Here is a 26,048-nt window from a genome sequence, read left to right as displayed (position 1 = left end):
CTGGCCATTCTCTACCCTGGAGGAGAGCAGATTTGTCCCTGAACAAAACAGGGGTCCTTTTAACACCCTTATTAGTTCATCAGTTCCAATGAAAGTACCGATACACTCTTAAGTACAAGTGTCTTTTTCAATAACAATGGCTAACTTCTGGGAAGATCATTTTATTCTTACTCGTGAGTGGTACCACCTGAGATATGGGTCAACAAGAGCCCAGGCATCAACATGTGCTATTTCACAATTCCATTATCCTTGGGTTGTTCTCTGATGCACAGTAAGAAGCAGCAGATGCTAGGAATGCCCCATCTACTCCTCACCTGTGCAAGACTGCCCTGCCTCTTCTCATCTCTGACACCAGCTGCAAAGTGTATCCCCTGGCACATGCCTTCTTCAGACAGGAGGCTGAGTATCTAGTGTGCCTTCCTGCATCCCCTGTGGGGTCAGGGTTCCCCTTTCCCCTTTCAGTTCAGCTCTCCTTGTTATCTTTGTAACACTTAGCAAAAGATAACAGATTAAGCCAAGTGCAAAGATAATGAAATATAAATTAGTAGGTTTTCTAGCCTTTATCCACAGCCCTGTCAGAATGTATTATCTGATAGATAGAGTTCAGAGCAAGTCAGTTAAATTTTCCCTTTTCAGAAACTGAGTGTGAAGTGTGGTAATGTTGCTAAGTGCAGAACAAAAATCTCTCTCTTTTGCATCCCATGACTGCTCCAGGCAACATTCTTGGAAACCTCTGACTAGGAAGGCAGAGAAGACCCTGAGATATATACAGTGTGACAAGCCAGGAGGCTATGCTTCTCGGGTAACCGTCCTATGAACGGCAGTCGCCTGTGGCTGTGACATTACCACACTTTGCTCAGCTTCAGAAAGGGAAATTTAACTGACTACTGCTATGAACTGAAGCCACAGCCTAAACTAGATAATACACTCTGACAATACTGTCAAGCAAAAAAGGCTGTGTTCCCACTGATTTCATCGCATTAGAGACACATTACCCTGAGCGGTGTGTGTTCCAGGGTATATTGTGCATGCTGTGGGAATACCAAAAGGCATGCACATGGTTTAGGCAGAAGCAGGCCTCCGAGTGGAGATGCTCCGAGTGTCCTGCCAGAAACACGTGGCGTTGGGCAGGGTGGAGAAGGCAATGCTATGGATGGTAATTATAACGTGATTCTCCATCTGTATCAACTGTTACCTGCTGGGTTTATTTGAGAGAGGAAACCAGTTCAAATAAAGCAAGAGTGACCCTGAGCCTCCCCTTCTGTTTTATTACAGAAAGGTAGCAGATAGACGATAAAACATGGCTGGAACAGGGAGTGCAGAAACTAAATATTCAAATCATCCCATCGTTGACTAAAATGCTGTACTTTGTGCAATTTGGGGATATAAAGCTCTCTAGAAGTTTCTTATTGTTCTCCCTCTCACATATCCACGTCTTTTACAAAACTACGTGGGCACATGCCCATTCAAGTAAATCAAACATTCCTATCTCAGTGGACTAATTTGGCCAAATCTAAAAACTTCACAGTCATTCAAAGACAAAAAAAAACTGGAGAGAAACATTTTCTAATTTATATTTTTAAAAGTTATAGAGATACCTTATAGTTTTAAAAAGTGAAGTGTTTTTAATATTGTTTCTGTGTGCCCTAAATCAATTAGAAGGGCAAATAAAGAAGAAATGTAGCATAAATACGTCTTTACTTCTCATAAACTTGAAAACTACATTCTAATACTTTCTTGGGACTCACGCTGGAAAAATTATTTCATTAACACTTTCATTAAGAAAGTGTTACATAATCTCTAATTCAGGCTTCCTAGCCGTTCTTTAATTGTATAGTTTAACTTTAAAAATCTTCCAAAGTTGTTGTCAGGATCATTTCTCTCTCAACACTCTGAGCATAAAACTTTCCACTTCTAAAATCTTTCATTTATTTGTATACAGTTAGAGCTCTGTACTTCTGTGGCTCATTTTTTTTAAAAAAAATATATCCTACTGATATATGGGTGGTAAAGCAACAGCAAAGGCCTGGTCATCCTCATCCTTATTTGGGTTTAGAACTATCCAACAACGGATAGTTGACGATTCACTCTCCTCTATGGTTACATGTGTATATCTAGAAACAAACACCGAAAGAGCTGTCCATGCCGTTCTAAAGGAAGGATTAAATCATAAACCGAGAGGGTAGGTTATTATTCAAAAGCTTCCATTTTGATGGCATCAATATTTCTTTAATTAGAGTAACAGGCTAGTAGTGTGAGAAAGGAGAGCACAATGGTGAAAAAAAAGATTCAAATGTGTTTGTCAATTCGTAACTTGTTCCTCCACCATTTAAGAATGAGTGATACTGGACAACAAGCTGACCACCCTTCCCCCTGACCCATGGAACAGGGAGCAAGGCGCTTGGGAAGGTTTGGGTTCAGATGGCTCCTGCTCCTCTGGAGCCCCACTCTGGAGCCCTCCAGACACAGTCTGCCATCCATGACGACTTATACCAAGCTCCTTACTCTTTTGGTATGAAAAATATATAAGGAAGCAAATAAAGCCTACTAATGTTATTAAGTAACGTGATTACTATACAGATTGTTAATGAAATAATTACTATAAAGATTACCATGTTAATATAAAGACTCAATCTTTAATATAAAGAATCAAGATTCATATCACGGTAAATTATATCTTTTAAAAATAATATACCCTTCACCTAGTAAGATTTTAGTTTTTTGTATTAATTTCCATGTTCAATATTAAAGGTGCTACATATGCTTTGTTTTCTGACCATTGCCAGGTACTTTCCTTTATGCCCCTTTATTTCTAAATTTTATATTTTTTTTTAGTTTGGTGTATCTCTTGTTAACACTGTAGAGCTGGATCTTTTTTGAACACATTCTCTGCGTCTTCTCTTTTAAATATTTTAATTACTACTATATTTGATCTTATCTTGACACCTTTCACCCCATTATGCTTTCCCCCACTCTTTCTCCCTTTGTTACACTGAGAGATTTTTCTTTTTCCTGAGGTGATATAGAAATTTTCCTTCTATACATTATGACGGTTATGACTAAATTTTGAGCAAACTTATTAAAACAGTACCAACATCGAGGTAATATCCATAACTTCTCTCTCCCCTTATCCCCAAGTATGCCCATAGCTGCCACTGTCTGGTTCAAACACCTTCCAGGTATAGAACCCAGATTCTGTTTTCCAGGTTTACTAGTGATTTTTGCATGACTGTGTTGGCATAGAGGAAAGGCATACGGTGTATACGTGTGTGTACATAGTTACCTTGGACTAGTAAAGTATATCCTCCAGTAATCTTTGTTGGAAAAGTGTACAAATGATAAACCTTCTGAATTTATCAATATCCCCAGATGTATTCTTTTATGCTCAAAGTTAAATGCAATTTTGGCTGAGTATGAGATTCTAGGCTTAAAATATTTTTCCTGCAAAACTCCTGAAATATTGCATAATTTACTTTTAGTATTTCTTGTGTCCATTAATAAATCTTGCTAATTTCACTCTTGGTCCTTTGCAGATTACATCTTTCTTCTCCTAGGTAGCCTTTGTGATTCTTCCCTCCAAATTTTTAGAATTGAGTGAAAGAGTTTCTTGTTATAAATTCTGCTTAAAGCACTGAGTCAAATGCTAAGTAGAGTTTCGGAAATCATTTATAGATTTGCCCAGCACTACAGGATACGACATTGAACAAAATAAACATAGCTCCACCCTGGTTAGGCTCACAGTTTCCTGGGAGTGATCAACGTTATACTAGTAAATTTGCAAGTCTGTATATAACTACACCTTTGACAAGGGCTACAAAGGAAAGCACAATATGCAATGTAAAATGGTATCAGCAGGACATGGTGGGGATCAGAGGACAAGTCAGATAAAACTTCCCCCAAAAAAATAATATATAATGCCACACTGGAAACATGAAAAGTCAGGTAGGTAGTTAGGTAAGAAGAGGAGGAAGTGAGGAGAAGTACAGCATTTAACCTTGTCCAATAATAGTGAAAATGACATAAGTAAATAAGAAACTAGGTAAAATCTTGATTCTTAAATAAAAATCACCACTTATTCACGCTATGATTTATACTACCCTTTATATGCCAGTATTTCACAAATGGTTTTATACTAACACCCTGTCTATAGGATGACATCAACAAGGTTGAAAAATAGATGATTTGGTGTTTTAAACCAACATAACTGCTAAATCATAACACGGTACAGTGGATTCCATGGTTTGTGCTCTATAAAACAATTTCTCAATTTCAAAGGATCTTTCGCTGACCGCCTTATGTAAGAGCATGGGGGACACAGGATTGGTGTTCATTCCCCACTTGTAAGACTGGCAAATTTAAGACTATGACTCATTTCTCAATAGAAAACACTTTTTAAAAAAGACTAATGAAGAACGAGCAGAGAGCAAGAATCTTAGTTACTCTTCAGCCTACAGGTGGGGAATTAAACCAGATAATTTTGCTAGAATTTCTTTGATTCTACAATGCAAATACTTGGGGCTGGGGAGTTAGAGCCCAATCTAATATGAAGTTTACCTGTGTTCTTTCTTTCCTGTACCGTGAAAGCACATTCCTAGAAGTGTAATCACAACGTTTTAGAACTAGGACAATGCAAAATATAATGAGGCGACTCTCTGGGAGTACAATCCCAGAATTTCCCAAGCATATCTGTTTTCAAATCAAATTTCACAGTTTAAATGTGATGCAGTGGCAACATAGTACACAGTAGGAGGTCAGAGAGTCAATTATTTCCTTTACTCCATCTCTATTTCTTTCTCTTCTGTGGTAGGATCAAACAGGTCACAAATAGGGAAATTTAGGTGAATCTGGCCTTCTGCTCCCTCACTGGATATAACCAGAGGAGTCACAGGGCAAAAATCAATGGCAAAGTGATGAAAATCCCTGTAATTGTGACATAATCTATTTGTTGTTTTCAGCCTTTATCAGCAACTTTTAGAGTTTTAGCATGTCACATAATTTTCAAATATTAAATAACCCTAATGATGTGTACCCCACTGAAAAACAATTTTCCCTTTTCATTTTAATCAGGACAAAAGTGTTAGGAGCAAACCCCTCAATTTGTTCCATCTGTTATATTCACGTGACTGTGTTTCTTTTTTCTTTTTTCCCTTTTTCCAAAGATCAACAAGATAAATCTAACTGCCTAGCTGCAAAAAAGGATAAAAGAGGCTCCACTGTGAACTGAAGTTTCAGTTGAGATGCCTTATACTGGCTGATGTTCTGAAATTAGCATGAAACAGCACCAGAGGAAACAGAGGGATTTTTCCGTGTTGTACAAAGGACCCTGTGAACTTTCCAAATGCCTAAGATCTCATTACTGACAACACTTTTTGCCCTCCAAGTTTTCACGTGGTGACCTTATGGCTTCCACTGGAGCATGGATGCAGATTTCCTCTCCAGTGAAATGGCATGAGTGGAGTACAAAACACAGTCTTTAAGAAGGCAAGCTGTGCACCACTGACATAATTAGGAAAGCTGCTTGGGAGGAGAGCAGTGGACATCTAATGAGGTAGCAAGGATAAGGTGGAAAATGAGAACATGGTTATTTGGAGAAGCACTGTTTGAGTTTTCCTTTAGGTAGGTTAAAAAAACAAAATATTAAGTCTGCTGAAGCCCTTCCAGAGTTTGAGGATTAAAAGCTCTAAGGAAGCTTATGTCACTGTAGAAAGGGAAGAGAGAGAAGAAAGTGTTCTGCCTTCAGTAGCTGTTTCTGATTATTACTCTTTTGACCCAAATTCACTTGGAAAGGTAGCCTCAATGTCAGCACGAAAGAGTCACAGAAAATATTTTTAATGATTTCAATATAAAACGCAGGATTTGGGGCAAGCCATGTGACATATTATGACTACAATTCAAGAAAGTGTTTAAAAACAAGTATCTGATTTTAAGAGGAACTAATACAAGATCAAGGACTCCATTAGCCTTTGTATTTTAGAGCCCCTATAAAAATGCAAGAACCCTAGAGCAGCTGTGTGGGGTTAGACAAGTTGCCAAACTTCTTCAACCTTCCAGTTCCTCAACTGTGTAGAGACAATCACAGTACTCTTTATTTCAAAGGAATCTTCTATGAGAATTAACTAAGATGATTTATGGAAACACTTAAAAGAGTGCTGGCCACAAAAATGAACATTAGCTATTTTTGTTATCAGACGTAATGAGGATCTAAACTAAGGCAGCAGTAGTAGGAATGGGAGGAAACATGATGACATTTGAGGAATATTTAGGTAGTAGAATTAGGAAACTCTGGAGATTCATTGGATGTGCGTCTAATAAAGAAAGAAGAATCAGGGATAATTCCCAGAATTTAATACAGACATCTGAGTGGGTGAAAGGTCATCAATTGAAATGGAGACTGCCAAGGAGAATGAAGTGCATGGGGAAGATGATGCAGACCTTTAGCTGGGAAATCTTGAGGTTCCTACTGATTATTCCAGGACAGGACAACAACATGCTTGATCTTAGAAGATAAAGAGCCCTTAAAGGAGACAAAATTGGTACCTGAAGCATGTGGAAAATCTAGTGAGTTTAGTAAAATGGAAACAAAGGAGTAGAGAGAATCAAAGAATGAATGATTTAATGGTGTCAATACAACAAAAAGAGGGAAGAAAAATAATCTGGAGAGGGGATCAACAGGTATAAAAGCCTGGAGGGCAGAATAGGGTTTAGTGGTGAAAACCAGGGTAAGGGAGAGGAATATAAAATTGGGACTAAAGATGAAAGCAGAAAGCACATAATGAAGGCCTGTAACAATCTGGGCTTCCCTTGAGGGCAGTTGGGGCCATTGAATACCTTCAGGCAGAGATGTAGTATAACCACATTTGGTCATTTGGAGGACGATTTTTAAAAGCTGCGTATAATGGATTAAAGAGGAACAAGCCTGGAGTCAGAATGATCATTTAGGAGGCAATTATAGGAATCCAGAGGGGGAAAGATGTCAGCCAGGACAAGGTTATGGCACTAGGGTAGTTAGGTGGAAAGACCCAAGACATTTAGAAAATTAGGGATATAGCGGAAATAAGGATGAAAACCCAATTTGGGATCAGCATCTGAGTAGATGGTAATGAACACATGAGGAGGCAACAGTTTGTTGGGGAAGATTAATGGTTCCATTTTACATGTGTTGAGATTTTTAATTCCCTCTAGGTATCTGATTGGAGGTGTTGGCAGATGTACATAAAGATTTTTGTCTCAGGAGAAAATTGTCTTAGAAATATAGATTGGAAGCCATTAGCTCACGCATTATATTTGGAGTCACAGGAGAAGGTGAGGAACTATATAGACTGGGAAAAGAAAGTGGCCCAGAAAAGAACTGAAGAACGATGTATATATGATGCATTTTGTCACTTCAACTAAACTGTGAGCTCCGTAAAGGAAGAAAATGTAATGAATGCTTGTTGGGTTTTAATTACCCAGCTTCCAATCATTTTCTTCTGATAGAAATACCTGAAATTTCCTTTAAGGAATCATTCTATCCCGTTTTTCCCACACATTCTCACTGCTGCACTAGATGACACAGGTTGTATCGGTCAGCACACCACATCGCTTGGAAGCACTGATTGTCTTAGGGAGACACCAAGTGTCCAATCAGAGTGAATCCTTGAACTTGTGGGAGGAACTTCCGTAGAGAAAGGCTCTTTTCTACTGTACTTATATCTTTAAGGACGTGAGCTTGAAGCTCTCAAATGAGTTACAAAAGAACAAAAGACAGAAAAGGCTAATCTGAGAGAAGCAAGAAATGATAAGAAAAATGATTTTTAACAACGGAAGAGAAAGGAGGGGGAAAGATAATAAGGAATAGAAAAAAGAGAAAGGAAAATAGGAATGAAAAAGGAAAGAAAATTATTTTGAGCATCTACAAGAACTCCTGTCACTAAGCTAGTAGCTTTCATATAGGTTATCCCATTTAATATTTATAAAACTCTCGTGAGACAGCAAGCAAGTGGAATGACTAAGGCTCAGTCTCAGATCTGACTCCAAATGTTTGTCTTCTTCACAACTTTATGCAGTTTCTTACAAGGTATGAATACTAGTATCATGTTTTAAGCATTTTTTAAATTCGAGATAATTTGATTGATGTTGATGATGAACATGTGCTGATATAAGATATACTTGCAAACACGGTGTTGTGAAATTTTATTCTGAAAATAAAATACCTAATTTAATACATTGGAAATACAATAATGAAAGTTTAGAGCTCTAAGGAAACACTAAAATTTTTAAAACAGTATCTTTAATTCCTAATGATTGTCACCACATTCCATTGTCATTTAGGTTATCCCTTAAAACCTAGGGAATAGATTTTTTTTTATACCAGACAAATAGTAATAAATTCTAATCATCTTTATTTCACCAGTTGTTTAGCTTTAGGGAAGTAAAAATAGAAGACTATGAGTAAAGCAGTATAGGATAAAGGAATCAACAGAAAATACATAATTTTTAAATTACTCACATCTCTGTAGATTGATACTATAAAAGTTGTTTTATAGAGGTTAAGTCCAACAAATTCATGTTCCCATTTACTATTGCATTTCTATTACCAGGAAGCTAGTCAAGGTGTACATTATATTACTTTCCAATCTACTCAAATTTATACTAAACCTTTATATTTCACAAGGTTTTATCTTTCTATCATTCAGAAAATATTTAAAGATGGCCCATTAAAATATACCTGTTCTCTTTCTGAGAACCCTGTATCTCAAAAGCATGTTTAATGCAGATTCTCTGGGAATATGTATCAGGGTCAGGTCTTAGAATCTTCCTGGATGTGTAGTTGCACTGGCAAATATAGGAGTGAATGTGGCAGATATAAAAGCATCTGAGGGCTTCCCTGGTGACGCAGTGGTTGAGAGCCCGCCTGCCGATGCAAGGGACACGGGTTCATGCCCTGGTCCGGGAAGATCCCACATGCCGCGGAGCGACTGGGCCCGTGAGCCATGGCTGCTGAGCCTGCGCTCTGCAACGGGAGAGGCCACAACAGTGAGAGGCCCGCATACCCCATACAGACACACACAAAATTATATCCATAAATGCAAAATAAGATACTTCACACCCACTAAGATGGCTGCAATAAAAAGACAAAACCATGTATTGGCAAAGATGTAGATAAGTTGGATCTCTCCTACACAGCTGGTGGGAATGTAAAATGGTATGGCCACTCTGGAAAAGAGTTGGGCAGTTTCTTCAAAAGTAAAACAAAAACTTACCATGGAGGGGGCAGGGATAAATTCGGAGACTGAGATTGACATATACACACTACTATACGTAAAATAGATAACTAATAAGGACCTACTGTATAGCACTGGGAACTCTTCTCAATACTCTGTAACGACGTATATGGGAAAAGAATCTAAAAAAGAGTGGATATATGTATATGTATAACTAATCCACTTTGCTGCACAGCAGAAACTAACACAACATTGTAAATCAACTTTACTCCAATAAAAATTTAAATAAATAAATAAATAAATAAAATCAAGGCAACACTTGTTAAAAAAAAGATAAACAAGCACTGGGGCTGTCATACAACATGATGACTAACACCACGATATGGTATATTTGAAAGCTGTTAAGAGAGTAGATCCTAAGAGTTTTCATCAAAAGGAAAAAAAAAAACCATTTTTTTCCTTTTTTTGCCTCTATGAGATGATGGATGTTAACTAAACTTACTGTGGTAATTATTTCAAGATACATGTAAGTCACATCATTATTCTGTGCACCTTAAACTTACACAGTGCTGTTATGTCAATTATTTTTTTAGATGAAATAAAATGCTTGCTTTCCTGAGATAAAAATGGTAATAGGTAGGTCAATTATACCTCGATAAAACTGAGAAAAAATGTGAACAATTCAGCTGTTAAAAAAAAAAAAGAAAACTTACCATATGATCTGGCAATTCCACACTTAGAAAGCTACCCCCCCAAAAATGAAAACATATGTCCGTTCAAAGACTTAAATGTTCATAGCACCATTATTCACAATAACCCAAACTGTAGAAATCCAAATGTCCACCCTCTGGTGAATGGATAAACATAATGTGGGATACCTGTATAATGAAATACTATTCAACAAGAAAAAGGAACTATCCACACGTGGATGGACCTCAGAAAACATTATGCTAAGTGAATGAAACCAGACACAAAAGACTGCATATTGCCTACCTCTATTTATATGAAATGCCCAAAAAAGGTAAATTTATAGAAACAGAAAGCAGGTCAGTTGATGCCTTGAGTTGTGGGTGGGAGCAGTTAATTAACTACAAATGGGCACGCGAAAACATTTCGGGGCTTTCCTTGAAGAATGTGTGGTACGTGTCTCAAATATTAAATGAATAAGGCACAGAAATATTTTGAATTTAGGGTAAGAATATCCAACATTGGCTAAACTATTGGTTTTTTGTTGCCAGTCACCAGAGGTTCTCTAAAGCACTGAGGAAATCAACCCTCCATCTCTGTTACGTGAGTCTTTGCAGAAACCCTACAGGTCACCTGTTCTGTGGATCAGATGCTCTTTGGGTCAAATTCCCTATGGTGGGATAAAGGTTTCAGAGAATGTGCCAGAGGAAGCCTTTTTGTGCATCTCCATATAGCCGAAAATGTCCTCTTGCATGTGTTAACTCTAGAATCTTAACTGAGAAATGCGAACCATAGCTGGAGGTTAATCTGATGAGAAGGCCCACTGCCTTGATGCTTTTTCTCTCCTTTCCATTTATCTCTGGCTCTCTTTAGCTTGAGTGCAGTCTAAACCCCACTATTCCATTGCATTAATGTTTATGCATCAACTTCTATGGTTTTTAGTGCACCTGTTTGCTTCCTTTCCTCTTTCCTCAAAAGCAAACTAAATTTAAAAATCAAATCAGAATTAATAAGAATTAGGAGACATCAATGTTATCAAATCCAGAAGGAAAGAGAGGGGAAGTAGATGAAATTTGACAATATTTATAAATAGGAAGGAGTGGGAAAATAGCAGAGAAATGAGAAAGACAGATAAATTATGTCTGTCTCATCACATCCATTCCTCTTCCATATGTTGTACACCACCTCTAGCAATTTACCACACTCCAGCGCCAAGATAGCAAGAAGCACAGGATTTCCTTAGAGACCACGGCTCTCACCTCTCCTTCGCAGGCCCACATTTAGAAAAACAAAAACACTCAACAGCAACCAAAAATTCACATTGGGCTGCTTGTTCCTCCTCCAGGCCTGATCTCTAGGCAGATTTTTTTCTAGCCTATGGAAATGTTTTAGCATTAATTCATCATGGTTTCTTTCACACTTCCTTACTAAGGTATTAAAAAAGGGAATTCGCAGAAATTCATCAAGTGCCATGAGCGACATTCTCACAAGTGTTGAAGAAATGAATGTGAAGATGGATTTCAGAAATAGTTCTTCAACTTATTTGGTTCATTCGCTGTTACAGAAGATCAGTCAGAGTCCAAGTGTGTATGGTGAATAAAGAGTTCAAGTTCTTAACATGTAGGTCCCAAACTCAAACCATTAGATTGACCCTGCACCCATGAAAACTCTCCATTGTTTCCACGTGCAACTTTATCCTCAACCCCTATCCCCCAATCCTGTTTGACTGTGACTCGAGAGGCGTCTATATTCTATTTCATGGCTAAGAAAACAAATTTTTTGTCAACTATAAATAGTATAAATGTACTTACCAGGACATATTAGACCTGCACATTAAGGTCAAGTTATTTGGTCTGACTTGTGCCCCTTTAAAAATCTGTACTCTCATCTCCAGAGAGTAAGTCTGAGGGCGAGCTTGCTACATAATTAGTGACTTGAGTTCTCCTAGGGGCTCAATTTCAGAAGGACATTATGAGCCATGAACAACTAAGAATATATCAAAAATAAAATGAACAGATTAAATGTAATCAGAGGCTTTCAAAACAAAAAAAATTTTTTTAAGATCAAAGAATCTTATTTGTGCAGGTTAATTGTATGAGCTCAGGGTACCATGAAAACATAGCAAAGACTAGGTGGCTTAAACAACAGAAATTTTGTTTGAGTCCTGGAGGGTGGAAGTCCAAGATCAGGGTGCCGGCATCACCAGGTTCTGCTTAGGATTCTCTTCCTGGCTGGCAGATGACCTTCGCCATGTGTCCATACAAAGCAGGGAAAGAGAGAGAGCAAGCTCTCCAGTATCTCTTCTTGTAAGGGCACAATCCTATAATGAGAGCTCTACCCTCATGACCTCATCTCCAAACACTATCACACTGAGGGTTAGGACTTCACCATAAGAATGAGGGGGGAAGGGGAGACATAGTTCAATCCTTGGCAATAAACTAGAATTAACTGGGTTTGGGAGCTGCGTTACACTGCTAACTAATCTTGAACTCAGTGGATCCTGAAAACCATGCCTTTTCACAATTTGCTGCTGGTAAGCCCCTCACTTCCACCCTTTATTTGGGCAGTTGGCCTACAGTCAATAGTATAGACCACTATAATAATAAATATTCAATTTTTTATCTTTTTTTGTATTTGATTTATTAGTCCAGGAGATTCATACCTTTCGGGTGGAGGGATCCTCCCAGCTTTGTATTATCTTCACATTTATTTAATAAGCTTGCTTTTTATGTGTCCCTTTGAGTCAATAACTAAAATGATAAAATATAAAAGGGAAGAGGGGAGAAGCATAGAACTTTCCCTATATAGACCCATCATCAGTATCCTCTGGGTTCTGTCATTTAATAAGTTTACCAAGCTGTAATCATATACATTTTATAGTTTATCTTATCCATAAGAAAATTGTCAGATATCTTGTAAAATGCCTTCAAAATTCCAAGTACTGTATGTCTACATCATTTTTTGGACCTCTCATTTCAGTAACAATGACAAAACTTTGAAATGAGATGGCCCAACACATTTTGCTCTTGGTAAATTCATTCTGACTCCTTGTTAGGTGTTCTTTCTAACTCTATGAATCTTTTCTAATCTAACTCTAGTCTGCATTGGCATTTAGATCACCTTGATTTTCTATAACATTTAGGCTTCCGTGAAGTGTTCTATGATGGAATGTTGCTCAGATTTTCTTTTTCAATATTTCAATTTAATTCAGTTTTTTCCATAACATGATTTTACAAGTACCATCTGCATTGCTTGAAACTGATCACACGAGAAGCTCTTCAAAAGTGCTTATTAAGGGACTTCCCTGGTGGTCCAGTGGTTAGGACTCAGGTACTTTCATCGCAGGGGGCCCGGGTTTGATCCCTGGTCGGGGAACTAAGATCCCACAAGCTGCGCGGCAAGGCCAAAACCAAAGATAAGTGCTTATTAAAAGAATGAGCGAGTAGCATTCCCTTTTAGAGCAGCTATGGGGGGTTAGTTTGTGGTTATAGGAGAAGCAATGCTGAAGGAATTTTGAATGAGTTATAGGCTTTCAGGAGGCAGAGCAGAGAGAGAATGGGGGACAGAGCACAAAAGTACCACAACTTCTTTATCCATTTTTCTCTTTCCTGGGATATTTAAGGTGTACCGAAGTCGAGGTTCCTGTAAACAGAGCAGCCCTAAACTTTGGGGTGCCTGTGTCTTGTTCATTTTTAGTTCAGGGGCTGTGATGCACCCTGGATTGACCACATCTACACCCACAGCTGGATGAGACATAAGGCTGGACACTTGGGGCTGAGAGGATTGGTGAGGTTGGGTGAGCAAAAGTAATGCCAGAGGACAAAATGCAGGATTTTTAAATTTAAAAACAATTATTCTCAAAGCACATATACTATATAGAAGAAAATGCAAATCCAAGTGGATCTATTTTTCATTTGTCCAGGCTTCATCAGGTGTTACTATTGTGAATGCAGTACCACTCATGAATTACATAAACCATTTTAAAGGGTCTGTTTACATGTGAGATAGTAAGTTTCCATAGAGTTACCTGAAATTGAAAGTTCTCCCACCTCCTGGGCTTAACCAGTCATTTAAATGTTCAATAAAAAGGCTTTAACCTGGTTCATTAATTTCTCAGGGCATTCTTATGTTTCTTATGCTTTTTCTAGTTAGCACTGACTCCTTTTTCCTGAGTCAGTCAAAAGTTTAGTTTCACTTTATCCTGTTCCTCTTCTACATTACTTCAAATCACATGCAACATTCCTCTGATTTCTCTCATTTCTCTAAAATGCCTAACTCAAGGCTGTGTTATCTACAGAGAGCCTATTTTTACTGAAGGTTTTGGGCAACAAAGGGTGTCAAGTTTACTATACAATTTTTTTTTTAATATGTATTTATTTACTTCGTTGTGCTGGGTCTTAGTTGCGGCTTGCAGGCTCCTTAGTTGCGGCTCGCCAGCTCCTTAGTTGCAGCACGTGGGCTCCTTAGTTCTGGCTCTCAGGATCCTTACTTGTGGCATGCGAACTCTTAGTTGCAGCACACATATGGGATCTAGTTCCCTGACCACGGATCGAACCCGGGCCCCCAGCATTGGGAGCGCAGAGTCTTATCCACTGTGCCACCAGGGAAGTCCCAACTATATAATTGTTTTTAAAATTGATTATTAGATACCATTCCCCTACATTCAACTGGGCATTTCCTACCTTGAGGAATTTCTCATCAGTCATGGCCTACTTTGGACCCAACTTTCTGTGTTCTTCTCCTGTCTCTACCAGATAGTCTCCAACTCACTACTCCAGTAATTTTTTTTTAACCATCTTTATTGAAGTATAATTGTTTACAATGCTGTGTTAGTTTCTGCTTTATAACAAAGTGAATCAGCTATACATATACATATATCCCCATATCTCCTCCCTCTTGCGTCTCCCTCCCACCCTCCCTATCCCACACCTCTAGGTGGTCACACCCGAGCTGATCTCCCTGTGCTATGCTGCTGCTTCCCACTAGCTACCTATTTTACATTTGGTAGCGTATATATTTCCATGCCACTCTCTCACTTCATCCCAGCTTCCCCCTCCCCTTCCCTGTGTCCTCAAGTCCATTCTCTACATCTGTGTCTTTATTCCTGTCCTGCCCCTAGGTTCTTCAGAACCTTTTTTTTTTTTTAGATTCCATATATGTGTGTTAGCATATGGTATTTGTTTTTCTCTTTCTGACTTACTTCACTCTGTATGACAGTCTCTAGGTCCATCCACCTCACTACAAGTAACTCAATTTCGTTTCTTTTTATGGCTGAGTAATATTCCATTGTATAGATGTGCCACATCTTCTGTATCCATTCGTCTGTCGATGGATACTTAGGTCGCTTCCATGTGTTGGCTATTGTAAATAGAGCTGCAATGAACATTGTGGTACATGACTCTTTTTGAATTATGGTTTTCTCTGGGTATATGCCCAGTAGTGGGATTGCTAAGTTGTATGGTAGTTGTTTTTAGTTTTTTAAGGAACCTGCATACTGTTCTCCATAGTGGCTGTATCAATTTACATTCCCACCAACAGTGCAAGAGGGTTCCCTTTTCTCCACACCCTCTCCAGCATTTATTGTTTCTAGATTTTTTGATGATGGCCACTCTGACTGGTATGAGGTGATATCTCATTGTAGTTTTGATGTGCATTTCTCTAATGATTAGTGATGTTGAGCATTCTTTCATGCGTTCGTTGGCAATGTGTCTATCTTCTTTGGAGGAATGTCTATTTAGGTCTTCTGCCCATTTTTGGATTGGGTTGGTTGTTTTTTGATATTGAGCTCATGAGCTGCTTGTAAATTTTGGAGATTAATCCTTTGTCAGTTGCTTCATTTGCAAATATTTTCTCCCATTGTGAGGGTTGTCTTTTCGTCTTGTTTACGTTTTCCTTTGCTGTGCAAAAGCTTTTAAGTTTCATTAGGTCCCATTTGTTTATTTTTGTTTTTATTTCCATTTCTCTAGGAGGTGGGTCAAAAAGGATCTTGCTGTGATTTATGTCATAAAGTGTTCTACCTATGTTTTCCTCTAAGAGTTTTATAGTGTCTGGCCTTATCCAGTAATTTCTTATGCAGTGCAGTTCAGCTCTCCACCCACTAGCCAAATAATGTCCAGGTTCATGTTTGCACACTCAGAAATTCATGAAGATGATTTGCTAAACAAAGGATTGTTGACTTTAAATTCCCAACATTTAACAGCAAAACAACTGAGGGCTCTTTGAAATTGGTTTACAAATTCTTAGGAAGGTTGCCTCCAGCTGTCTACAGCAAGATCCTACATGTCCTGAGTCTTATTTTTATCTTTCTGAAACATCAGTTGATAACAACTATAGGCACAGACAAAAAATTCTGGTATCCTAGAGTTGTTCCCCAACCATCAAAAACCCATTTTGTTGACAAAATCTATTCATTACTTAGCTGTATTATCAATTGGATGCGAATACATAAAGCACAGATTTCAAATGTAACTCTTCTATCACCTTATATAAATAACTTTTAATCACCTTCCTAAAGATAGGGGCTTGTAGTACCCAGAGTTTGAAAAGAAGCAGAAGGAAAGTAAAAGAGTCTTTCCTCCTCTTAGGGGGAAACTAGCTTAAACTATAGTTACCAAAGAAATACGATTCTCTCCTCTCTCCGTGGACCTATGTTGCCACTTGGATTTATGGTGACAGTGTTTCCTGGCTCTCTGGATTTATGCCTGACACTGAAGTTGCACAGACGGCCATTTACATTTCTTTAGAAGACTTTTTAACTCTGTAGCTCTAACAACTGCTTTTGAGCAAAGACAAATTAGGTAACTTTGAAGGTCAAAGTCTTGCATTTTGTGTTTCTTCCTTACCATTGCTATATTATGTGTAGCTGACACAGCCTGAAGATACGGCATGATACACCATATGTGTTTAAGGGTGGGGGACAAAATCAAGCCAAAGGAACCGACAGTCACCTTCACTATGCCAGTTTGTGTACAACAATTGATTTACGTTCCTCTTTTCTTCAAGAGCCAGAAGGTGGCATCTGACTACTTATTTTAATATTTGTGTTTATTTCATTAAATATATTATACTTAGATTGACAACATAAACTTATCTTCTATTTTTAAATATAGAATTAAGTACAGCAAGTTAACTTGCTGGAGAAAAAACAAATGATACGAAGCAAAAAATATAGAAAGGCAATAAGGCCATCTATCCTCAGATCCACAGAAGAGATCAGAATTGTCTTCAAATGATTATGACCTAAATATTTTTAGAAAGACTTCCACAGTGATTTGGAACTGTTCAACCAATAGTAAGACCATTAAAATGAAAAGGTAAGAAAGAGATACACTATCTTTCAAATTACCCTGACTTAGGCTTAAACTTCAGAGATCTAATTAGATCTCAGATCTAGAGAAATGCAAGGAAATGACCTCTCAGCTTAAAAGGCCGTCTCCTTTCTTTTCCCCTTAGACAGCCTATGTTCACTGTGAATTATCTATCACAATATTAGTAAAATTGAGGAAAACATAGATGAAATGTCTTAAAGATGTTCCTCTTTTTATAATTTCATTGCCCTTCAATATATCCACTGAAAAAAACACAGTTTGTTATTCTGTACACTCTTGGTGCTAAGCATGTTGGAGGTAAAGGAGAACAAGCTATGATTCCTGTCCTCAAGTCACCCACAACCAAGCCTGGAAGGTTGTCACAAAGAGGTCATCAAAATGCAACGCAGTGAAGGCAATGACAGATGAGCAAAACTGTGAGAAAAGCTCAGAGCAAAGTATTTCCTGAGGAACACAGTGAGAGCAAGTAGGAGAGTCCGGAAGGCTTCCTGGAGAAGGCGACCTGAACTGAATTTCATAACATTAGCAGGAATTCCACATAGACTAGTAGGCTAAGAAAGTAGAAATGGCATTCTAGGCAAGTGACTACCAGAAAAGGGTGTGAGGGTGGCATTGGCGGGTGCTAAATGATAGAGTTCCTTATATGCTATATATTGATACCAGCATATATATTAAAGGGTTTGATATTTAGCCTGTAAAAGTTAGGACTCTTCTGAAGGGTTACACACCAATCTGTGACATGGTCAAATGTGAGTTTTAAGAAGATCACTCTGGTGGCAGGATGAAGAATTAGTCATAATGGGATAAGACCGGAGGCAGGCAGTTGAGTTTGGAATCTACTGCGTGAGATGATAAGGGTTAAACCAAAACCTTGTTATAGGACAAAGAGAAAAGAATCTATCGCAGAGCTATTGAGGTGGAAAGTTGGCAAGATTTTATGGTGTGTATGGTAGGGTGTGCAAGAAAGGTGGGGTCTGCAGCGATTTCTTGTGTGGTTGCTGGATGGAAAGTAATATCAGCAGATAAGATAGAAAATACAGGGTGAGGGAAAATTTTTAAGAGGAAACAAAAGTGTTCATATTCAGAAGTATTGAGAGAGACGCCTGTAAGGCATCCTGTGGAGAGGTCTAGTTAGCAAAGGGCTGTGTAACTATACTGTAGAGGCCCAGATTAGAGACATCAATTTGGAAGTCTTTAGTAAAGGTTAGAGATAATGAGAACAGCCGGGATCACTCAGACAGAATATGAGCACGAAATAAGGGGCTCTAGAAAAACCCTTGGTGAATTCCAACCTTTAAGAGGTGGGCAGAAGTTCCCAGAAAAGAAACTGAGAAGTTAATGTCCATTTTTCAAAATTATCAACATGACTGAAAGAGAGTGTGTGTTGACAGCCCTAATACCCTGCACTTTCCTTTAAAAAATGACAACGAGGCTTGCAGGTATTTAAGTACTTAGGGTGTAAACCTCACAAATTGGAACTTTTCATTTTCCTTAGATGTCTCTCTGCCTGAGTTTTTACTTCTAAACATAAAGTCTAATGAACGGTCATTAATATTCTTCTTACAAATAAAGACTTCCTCTTCAAACATTCACAGAATTTTCTTGTGTGAAACGTTTACTAAAAAGAATGTCTTGAAGAGTGGTAGTGAAGAATTGGAAGCACTGGATGGAGGAGAACTTTGAGAGTTTGGCTGTAATGGAGCAAAATACAACAACAGGTGTATTACCAGATGAAGAAAAATAATAAACACGTTGCTCCCCGCTTTAGTAGTCAAGGGTTAGTTGTATATAAAAGACCCTATTGCAAAATTCTACACCCAAAGACAAGTTGAACAGTTTTCTTTTGGAAAATCAGTTATACATTTCTAGGACTTATTATTTTTCCACGGTTAAATCTCTGTTCCTGTCCTTGTCATTTTACATTTGGTATTCCAAAACCCATTCCTCACCACCTGTCTTAGCCCTCTCTTCAATCTGTCCAAAATCTTACAGCTAAAATCATCTTTCAAATCTCTTGTTTCACCACAGTACTTTCTTCCTTAAGATTACTTTTCAATGTTTTAAATCAACATTTTCTGGGAACCCTCAGGGACCTACTAGTAACATCTTCTTAGCCTCAAAAGAAATATATATGTATATATATAATTTAATTTTAACAAATGATAATTTATTGAGCTGTGAACAATTAAAACAGAAACAAAAATAGTAACACCTTTTATGTGTGTAGTTACTGAAATTTTTCCAAGGCTTTTCATCTTATTAACTTTAATAACTTCTATCCTTTGACTGATGTTATTCTCATTTTAGACGGAAGAAACTGAGACCCAGAATGTTTAGGGGCTTTATCCAAACTCATGCAAGGTCAAAATGAATTTCAGAACTCAGTTTTCTCAACTATCTACCTAGTGCTTTCTCTATTTACGTAAAATGGTATACCTAACACTGCCTGGAATTAATGCCAATAAAAAAGGGAGCAGGGCTTCCCTGGTGGCGCAGTGGTTGAGAGTCCGCCTGCCGATGCAGGGGACGCGGGTTCGTGCCCCGGTCCGGGAAGATCCCACATGCCGCGGAGCGGCTGGGCCCATGAGCCATGGCCGCTGAGCCTGCGCGTCCAGAGCCTGTGCTCCGCAACGGGAGAGGCCACAACACTGAGAGGCCCGCGTACCGCAAAAAAAAGAAAAAAAAAAAAAAGGGGGAGCAAACCTTACTGTGTGCCTATAGTACATTTGGCATTGAGCTAAATAAATTATACAATAATTTCCATTAATCTTCTCAATCCCCCATCATTTCTTTTTTCTACCTGAAGACTAGGAGTGTAAGAGCCAGTAATATTGCTCGTTACATAAGTAATAAAGAAAGTACTATAATTTATTTCATAATTAATAAAGGAATAATTTGAAACTATGTTTCTGATCCCAAAGTCTGAGTTCTTTCCACCTAAGTGCACTGTCTCACATAGTAAAAAGCTTCAAGCCCATTTGCATCTGTTATATCTACACAATACAGTTTTATTAAGTGGCAATTATATTACAAATATATTGCAGACAAGATGATAATGAAAGAAAAATGCCATCAGCCCTGACCTTGAGAAGCACCCAGTCTCGGAGGGAACACCAACAAGTAAACACAGCAAAAAGTACAGATTTTTCCTTTAATAACAATGGGGGAGGGGTAAAGATGAAAGGAGTTTTGTTAAAAAGAATGTAAAAAAAAATAAAAATATTTTTAAATGTTAAAAAATACGTAAAATGATTGTTCAGTAACAAAGCTCTCAAAACAGTGATTCTCAAACCTTATTTTGTTATACATTCAGACATTTTATTATAACCATGGACTACCTGTATGTCTGAAAGAAACGAAGGACAAATTTTAATCCACATAACAAGCTATAGGTATATGAGGGAGATGAATCATGACATTCAATAAATAATGATACCTCACCTACAGCACAGTCAGGAAGCATGGTCCTTCAAGGGATGAAATACAGTATGCTTGGTACAAACTATGAATGTATACCTGATAAGGTAACTTGCACGTATGCCTATTTAGTAAATACTTATTGACTCTGGCAGTGAGAAGGAGGTGGTGTGCACTTGGAAATGAACACTGAAATGTTAAATAACCAGAAAGCAGAATTGTGCTCTGTTTAAAACATCTACTAGCCATCATGTAATCAGCGTAATAAATTTTACAGCTCACATATCATTTTCTACTGCTGTCGACCCTCCTGCTGCTAAATTATTTCCATCTTTCTAAGCTACAAGAATTCTACATAAACAGAATCCCAGAAAAGTCATCCTATTATTTTTAACGAATTCAATTATCAATAACGTTTATTAAGGACCAACTATGAGCCAGGCACTTAATAGAAGTTTCCTTGACAAATGGACAAAATTTTGGAAAGACTGACCTCACTGAATACAGATACTATGTCCTAGTTATTCTGCATTCCTTTAATACACACACATTAATGTCACATTTGTAACAGGTTTAGATGGGTATTTATCAAGTGTGGATTTAAGGAGTCTTATTCTTGGTAAATTCAAAATCCATTTGAAACATATGGGTTCATTCTTTCAATCCAAATTCATCTTTTTCAAGTTTAAATGAATTGGTTTTGAAACATGAATTTAGAAAGGCAGAAAGATTAATCAAAGAAGCTCCTAAGACTTCTCACCCCTGGAGAAACATATGGATGTTATTTAAAATCAATTCAGAAAAAAAGACAGGTTGAAATTTCTTATTTAAATCAAAGCTTGTCTTTGCAGTATTACATACGGCATGATTATTAGAAGATGTGTACCAGACGAGGTTCACTTTAGCAATCGACGCAAACTGACTCTGGCTGATGTAAGCAAATAAAAAGGAGTTTTTAAAAGACGTTATAAGGGGAGGACCCAGATTTGAATCACTAAGGAGCCTAGAGAAGAGAAGGAATCACGTAGCAACAACACAGCCGGAACCACAGCCAAACTCCAACCAGAGAGCTACTGCCAAGCGGAACCCTGTTGCTGCCACCACGAATCTCTTAATCCCACATCGCACCCTCCCACATTATTGGCACTGGACGCTGGGTGACACCACTTTCGAGAAGTTTCTACTGCTCTCCCTTCCTGGTATCATTTGCTTTTGATTTAAGATCCAGGGTAAGTGGTCTGATTGGCTCAGCCTAGATGACTGTATAGTACACTCACAAAACGGAAGGAGATTCAGATGCTATAAAGAAAGTTGTAAAGGTAAATAGTAACAACAAGATGATATTAATGTTTGCCACTGTGAAAACTGTCCTACATTCTTCACCTCTTATCTCTGATTTTGCTCAATTCTTCCATTTCTGTCTTCTTTCCTAAGTTTATAATGTGCATCCCCCTACAGAATTTAAAGTCACATCCCTATTCCTTAGGTATTGGATATGATTGAGTTCATCTGCATTGAACAAAAAACCTCCAAAACAGCACTGGTTTAAACAAGTTAGAAGTTTTCCTATCTATCACAAAAGGATTTTGAAAACCAGCTGCCCAGAATTGTCACAGTGGCTCCAAAATTATAATGAGATCATGACCCACTCTCTCCATTGTACCATCAAGGGCACCTCATCGTCCAAAATGGCTGCCAGAATTCCAACCATCACATCTGCAGGCCAGCAAAGTGAAAAAGTGGAAGGGACAAAATGCTGTTTGCCTCTTCCCTTGTAAGGAATTCTTGTGGAAGCCACACACGAAACTTCTGCTTACATTTCATTGGCCTTACTTAGTCACCTGTTTGTACCTAGCTGCTAAGACAATTAGGAAATAAATCTTTAACTTGGGCAGCAATATGCCAGGCTAAAAATCGAGATTCTGACTCTACTGAAGAAGGGGTGAGTGGCTAATGGGGAAAGAGGGTGTGTAAATAGCATTGTCTCAAACAATTTGTTTTTATTGTTCTCTCAGTATTCCCTCTGTGGTATTTTGGTCTCAAACAGAATTGGCTGAGGTAAACAAGTATCATCTCCTGGAATGCACACAATTATTTAAAAGCAGGCTTCTCTAATACATACTCATTGTTTGCCTCCACTGGTAGTATTGCCTGCTCTCCACAAAAAATACCTCAATTGCTTTAGGGAATTTTTCTTCCTTCAGTCTCAGCCATACGGTTTACTAGGCTCTACCCTCAGTTCCAGGGTTCAGTGTAGTCCATCACCCAGGTCCTAAAATTTGAGGCAGTAACTGGTATCTTATTTCATTCAATTAAAAAAAAAAAACAGGAAATTTGGGGGTAGATGTTTCTGGGGATAAAAATCAGCCAGGTGACAAATAATTTTTGTATATGTACAATGTATCAACAATAGTTCTAGACACTTAGAATATAGGGGGGCACTGATTCAGGTGCAGACGACAGAAACTATTCTAGATAGTTTAAGCCGAAAGGCATTTAGTACAGGGTCCTTAGCTTACAAAATCATTGGAGGAGCTGAAGGAGCCAGACCAAGCCTCAGTCCTCAGAAATGATTCCCAGAACACCATAAAGGAATTGGCCTAATAAGGCAGCTGTCTTCCCTGTTACCAGAAAGCTGGGTAATCAGGAAGCTTCTGGTTCAATTGCTGACTCAAGTATCACACTGTTTCCTTCAAGATCCCAGCATGAGGAAGCCAGCTGTTCGCCCTAAGATCACATCACCTTGACTACAATTCAAGCCCTATGCCCTGCCTCCTGGCACAAGATTGGACACTGGAAACTCTAATAACATTGATGAAGAAAAAGCAAACAAAGGAAGACCAAAATCTCCACAGCTGTGCTTACCTTCAGAACTCGTTGAAGCAATACAGTAGAGACTGGCTTCCTTCCACCTTGCAAATCTTACATGGATGGCTTTGTTGGCATAAATACATCATCTGAAAAGAAGTTTAGAAACTGTTTTAAATGTCCCTGTCTCAGAAATGAAGGATATTACAGAGGAATAAGAATGGAGTTTTTGCATCCAGTCTGCAGTATCTGTCACAAGCAGTCAGCAGGGTAGATGAAATCTCTGTCTTCTGTGACATTGAATCTCTGTCCTCTTAAGGAGACTCCTCTCCTCCTAATGAGTGACAAACTAATTAAACGAGGAGGCCATTAGATGGAGGCGACTCTATTACCACGGCAGCCTTCATAAGCAAACCAAAATCTAAGCCTGTAAATGCCTCAAGGTTACGATATCAAAATGCCAAGGACCACCAATCACAAATAGCCAACTAGGCTTAGAGCTGCAGCCAATCAATAATTTCCTTACTTTGCTTCTGCCCTTTCTCTAGAAAAGTCTCTCCCTGTCCATAGAGCACTAACCACTTCCGTTTTGGTGCTGCCCAAGTCAAATCCGTTTTTGCTCAAATGAACTCCTAAATACTGTAATATGCCTCAGTTTATCCTTGTAACAGGAGCAACTGGAACGGATTTACTCTCTGAATAGTGTGGTAAGTACAGGTGAGTCTTTAACTTCTCTCAGCCATTTCACCGTCTTGAAGGGAGACAGCCTGAAAATGACACTGATCAATGAAGAAGAGCAGAGCCAGGGACTTCATAGAGAAATATATAACTAGAGCTCCAATGACATCGCGCACCTCTAGATCAAGCCATGCCTGAATCCCGTCTTCCTTGAACTGCTATGTTAACTCAGCCAATATACCTTCTTTTGGGTTAAGCCACCTTGATTGGGATTTTCCATCTCTGTCAACTAAATGATTCTTATTCACATAGCGCTTAGAACCAGAAATGGGGTATTGAAAAAGATTTAACTTATGCAGAATTGTCTACATTGAAGTAGGGAAAAAGGTCATGAGGACTCTGTCATCTGGAGCTGAGAAAACTGGCAACCTTTGTTACGCGGTATGAAAACTCCTTGTTAACACAATAGCAGTTGGTCCACCGCCCAGGCCTGGGCCCTGGAGGTGAGCCGCGGCGCTAGGACCTGGAGGGCGGAGGCTGCGGCGGAGCCTGGGCGGCCCGAGCGGCGCGGCGCGAACTCTAGCTCTTGGCTCCCCGCGCCTTGTGAGGGGGCTTGGGGGCTACAAGGGGCCAGGCGCTCCCCGGGGCAGATGAGGAAACGGAGGCTCAGAGACGTCACATGACTTCCGGAGGCCCCTCAGCCAGTGTAGCCCCACACCCCTGCCCCTGGGCTGCCAGCAGGACTCTGTCCCCTGCCCCTCAGTAGCAACAAACTCCCAACAGTGCCAGTGGGGTCTTTCATTAACGCTCCCGGGCCGCATCCGTCAGCCTGTAGAAGTGGAGCATCACCGATGGCTCCAGCCCCACTCTTGGCAACAAAACGAGGCTTTCCCGGTGCCACCAGTATGTGACTGTCACCAGCTTCAGCCACCTGCTAGGCACCAAGCTGGGCCCGAGATCCAGCGAGCACAACCCGCGCAAACGAGGCACCCACCTGGGGCTCCTCGGCCGCCGCGGGCAACGAAACCCCCTTCCGCGTGACGGCCCGTTCCAGTGTATATACTGTGTGCTGCGGAGGCCCCCGGAGTTCGCCTGCCGGACCCCGAAACTCTGTTCATCTTCTGGGGTCCCCCAAACAGGATCCAGGAACCCCAGGGAAGCCTGGCGCGCGTCACCCAGTGCGCAGGCCTGGTGTGCCCAGCACCGAGTCCCGCGCGCTCCCTCTCGGACGAATGCGCCAATTTGTGGACCTCTTCCGGGTTGCGCCAATTTGTGGACCTCTTCCGGGTTGAGAGAGGCAAGGTCAGGGAAAAGTCCCATTCGCGGTCGAGCACGGGTTGGTTCGCCATGGCGATTGCACGTCTATAGCATGGTCTCCCTGCAACCCCTCCCCAACTATTGCAGCCAGCAGCCCCGCCTGCAGTGCATGCCCTACGGCTACTACGGCTACTACGAGCCCAAGGGGCAGGACGAGCATCACCTACATCTGGAATGGCCCTAGCAGCAAGGGCACCACGGAGAAGAGTGTCTTCTCATCCTGGGCCCAGCTGTACAGAATCACCTTCTCCCACACCCCTCCTGGACCTAGGTCACCCTGCCTGTGGGACCGTCACAAGGGACACAGGAGAAGTGGCTCTCCACCCAACCTCTCGACCAAGGGCCATGTCTGGCTAATCAAGGCTGGTCTGAGTGTTTTTTGGTCAATCTGGGCCTTGAAGTGGGTGAATCCTCCAGCCATTCAGGGCCTGGGGGTATCTCTTGGCCAAATCAGGGATTTGGGCTTCTATGTGGTTAATCGGGTGTTGTGGGTATTTCTTGTCCAGTCAGGGTCTGAGCATAGACAGGTTATTTCTGAGTAATCTGAGGCTAAGGACATGTCCTTTCCCATGATTTCTTTTTCCAGAGCCCCAGGATGGACCCCAAATTA

The 26,048-nt window shown here is 39.6% G+C and overlaps 1 protein-coding gene across 4 annotated transcripts in view; it reads right to left on the bottom strand.

The window, feature by feature from the left end:
• The window catches only part of LOC307192303 (uncharacterized protein), a 238,615-nt gene extending 213,056 nt beyond the window's left edge, over nucleotides 1–25,559 (bottom strand). The window contains exons 1-3 of one of the 4 annotated variants that reach the window (XR_013830030.1): nucleotides 25,116–25,426; nucleotides 23,501–23,592; nucleotides 20,302–20,367 (exon numbers count right to left, since the gene is read on the bottom strand). Coding sequence is in view for 1 of the 4 variants with exons in the window: in XM_079933085.1 (XP_079789211.1) it covers nucleotides 23,558–23,592; nucleotides 25,116–25,470 (390 nt within the window). In the remaining 3 variants the exon portion in view is untranslated. Of the gene's footprint in view, nucleotides 1–19,660; nucleotides 20,368–22,148; nucleotides 23,593–25,115 lie in introns of those variants that run through there. The other 3 variants (XR_013830028.1, XR_013830029.1, XM_079933085.1) reach the window with 3 other exon arrangements.
• Between the last annotated feature and the right edge of the window lie 489 nt (nucleotides 25,560–26,048).

The sequence above is a fragment of the Stenella coeruleoalba genome (genome assembly GCF_951394435.1).
Source record: "Stenella coeruleoalba genome assembly, chromosome: 10".
NCBI lineage: Eukaryota > Metazoa > Chordata > Mammalia > Artiodactyla > Delphinidae > Stenella > Stenella coeruleoalba.
The sequence above is the reverse complement of the archived record's forward strand: the minus strand, read 5'-3'. Positions and strand labels throughout refer to the sequence as shown.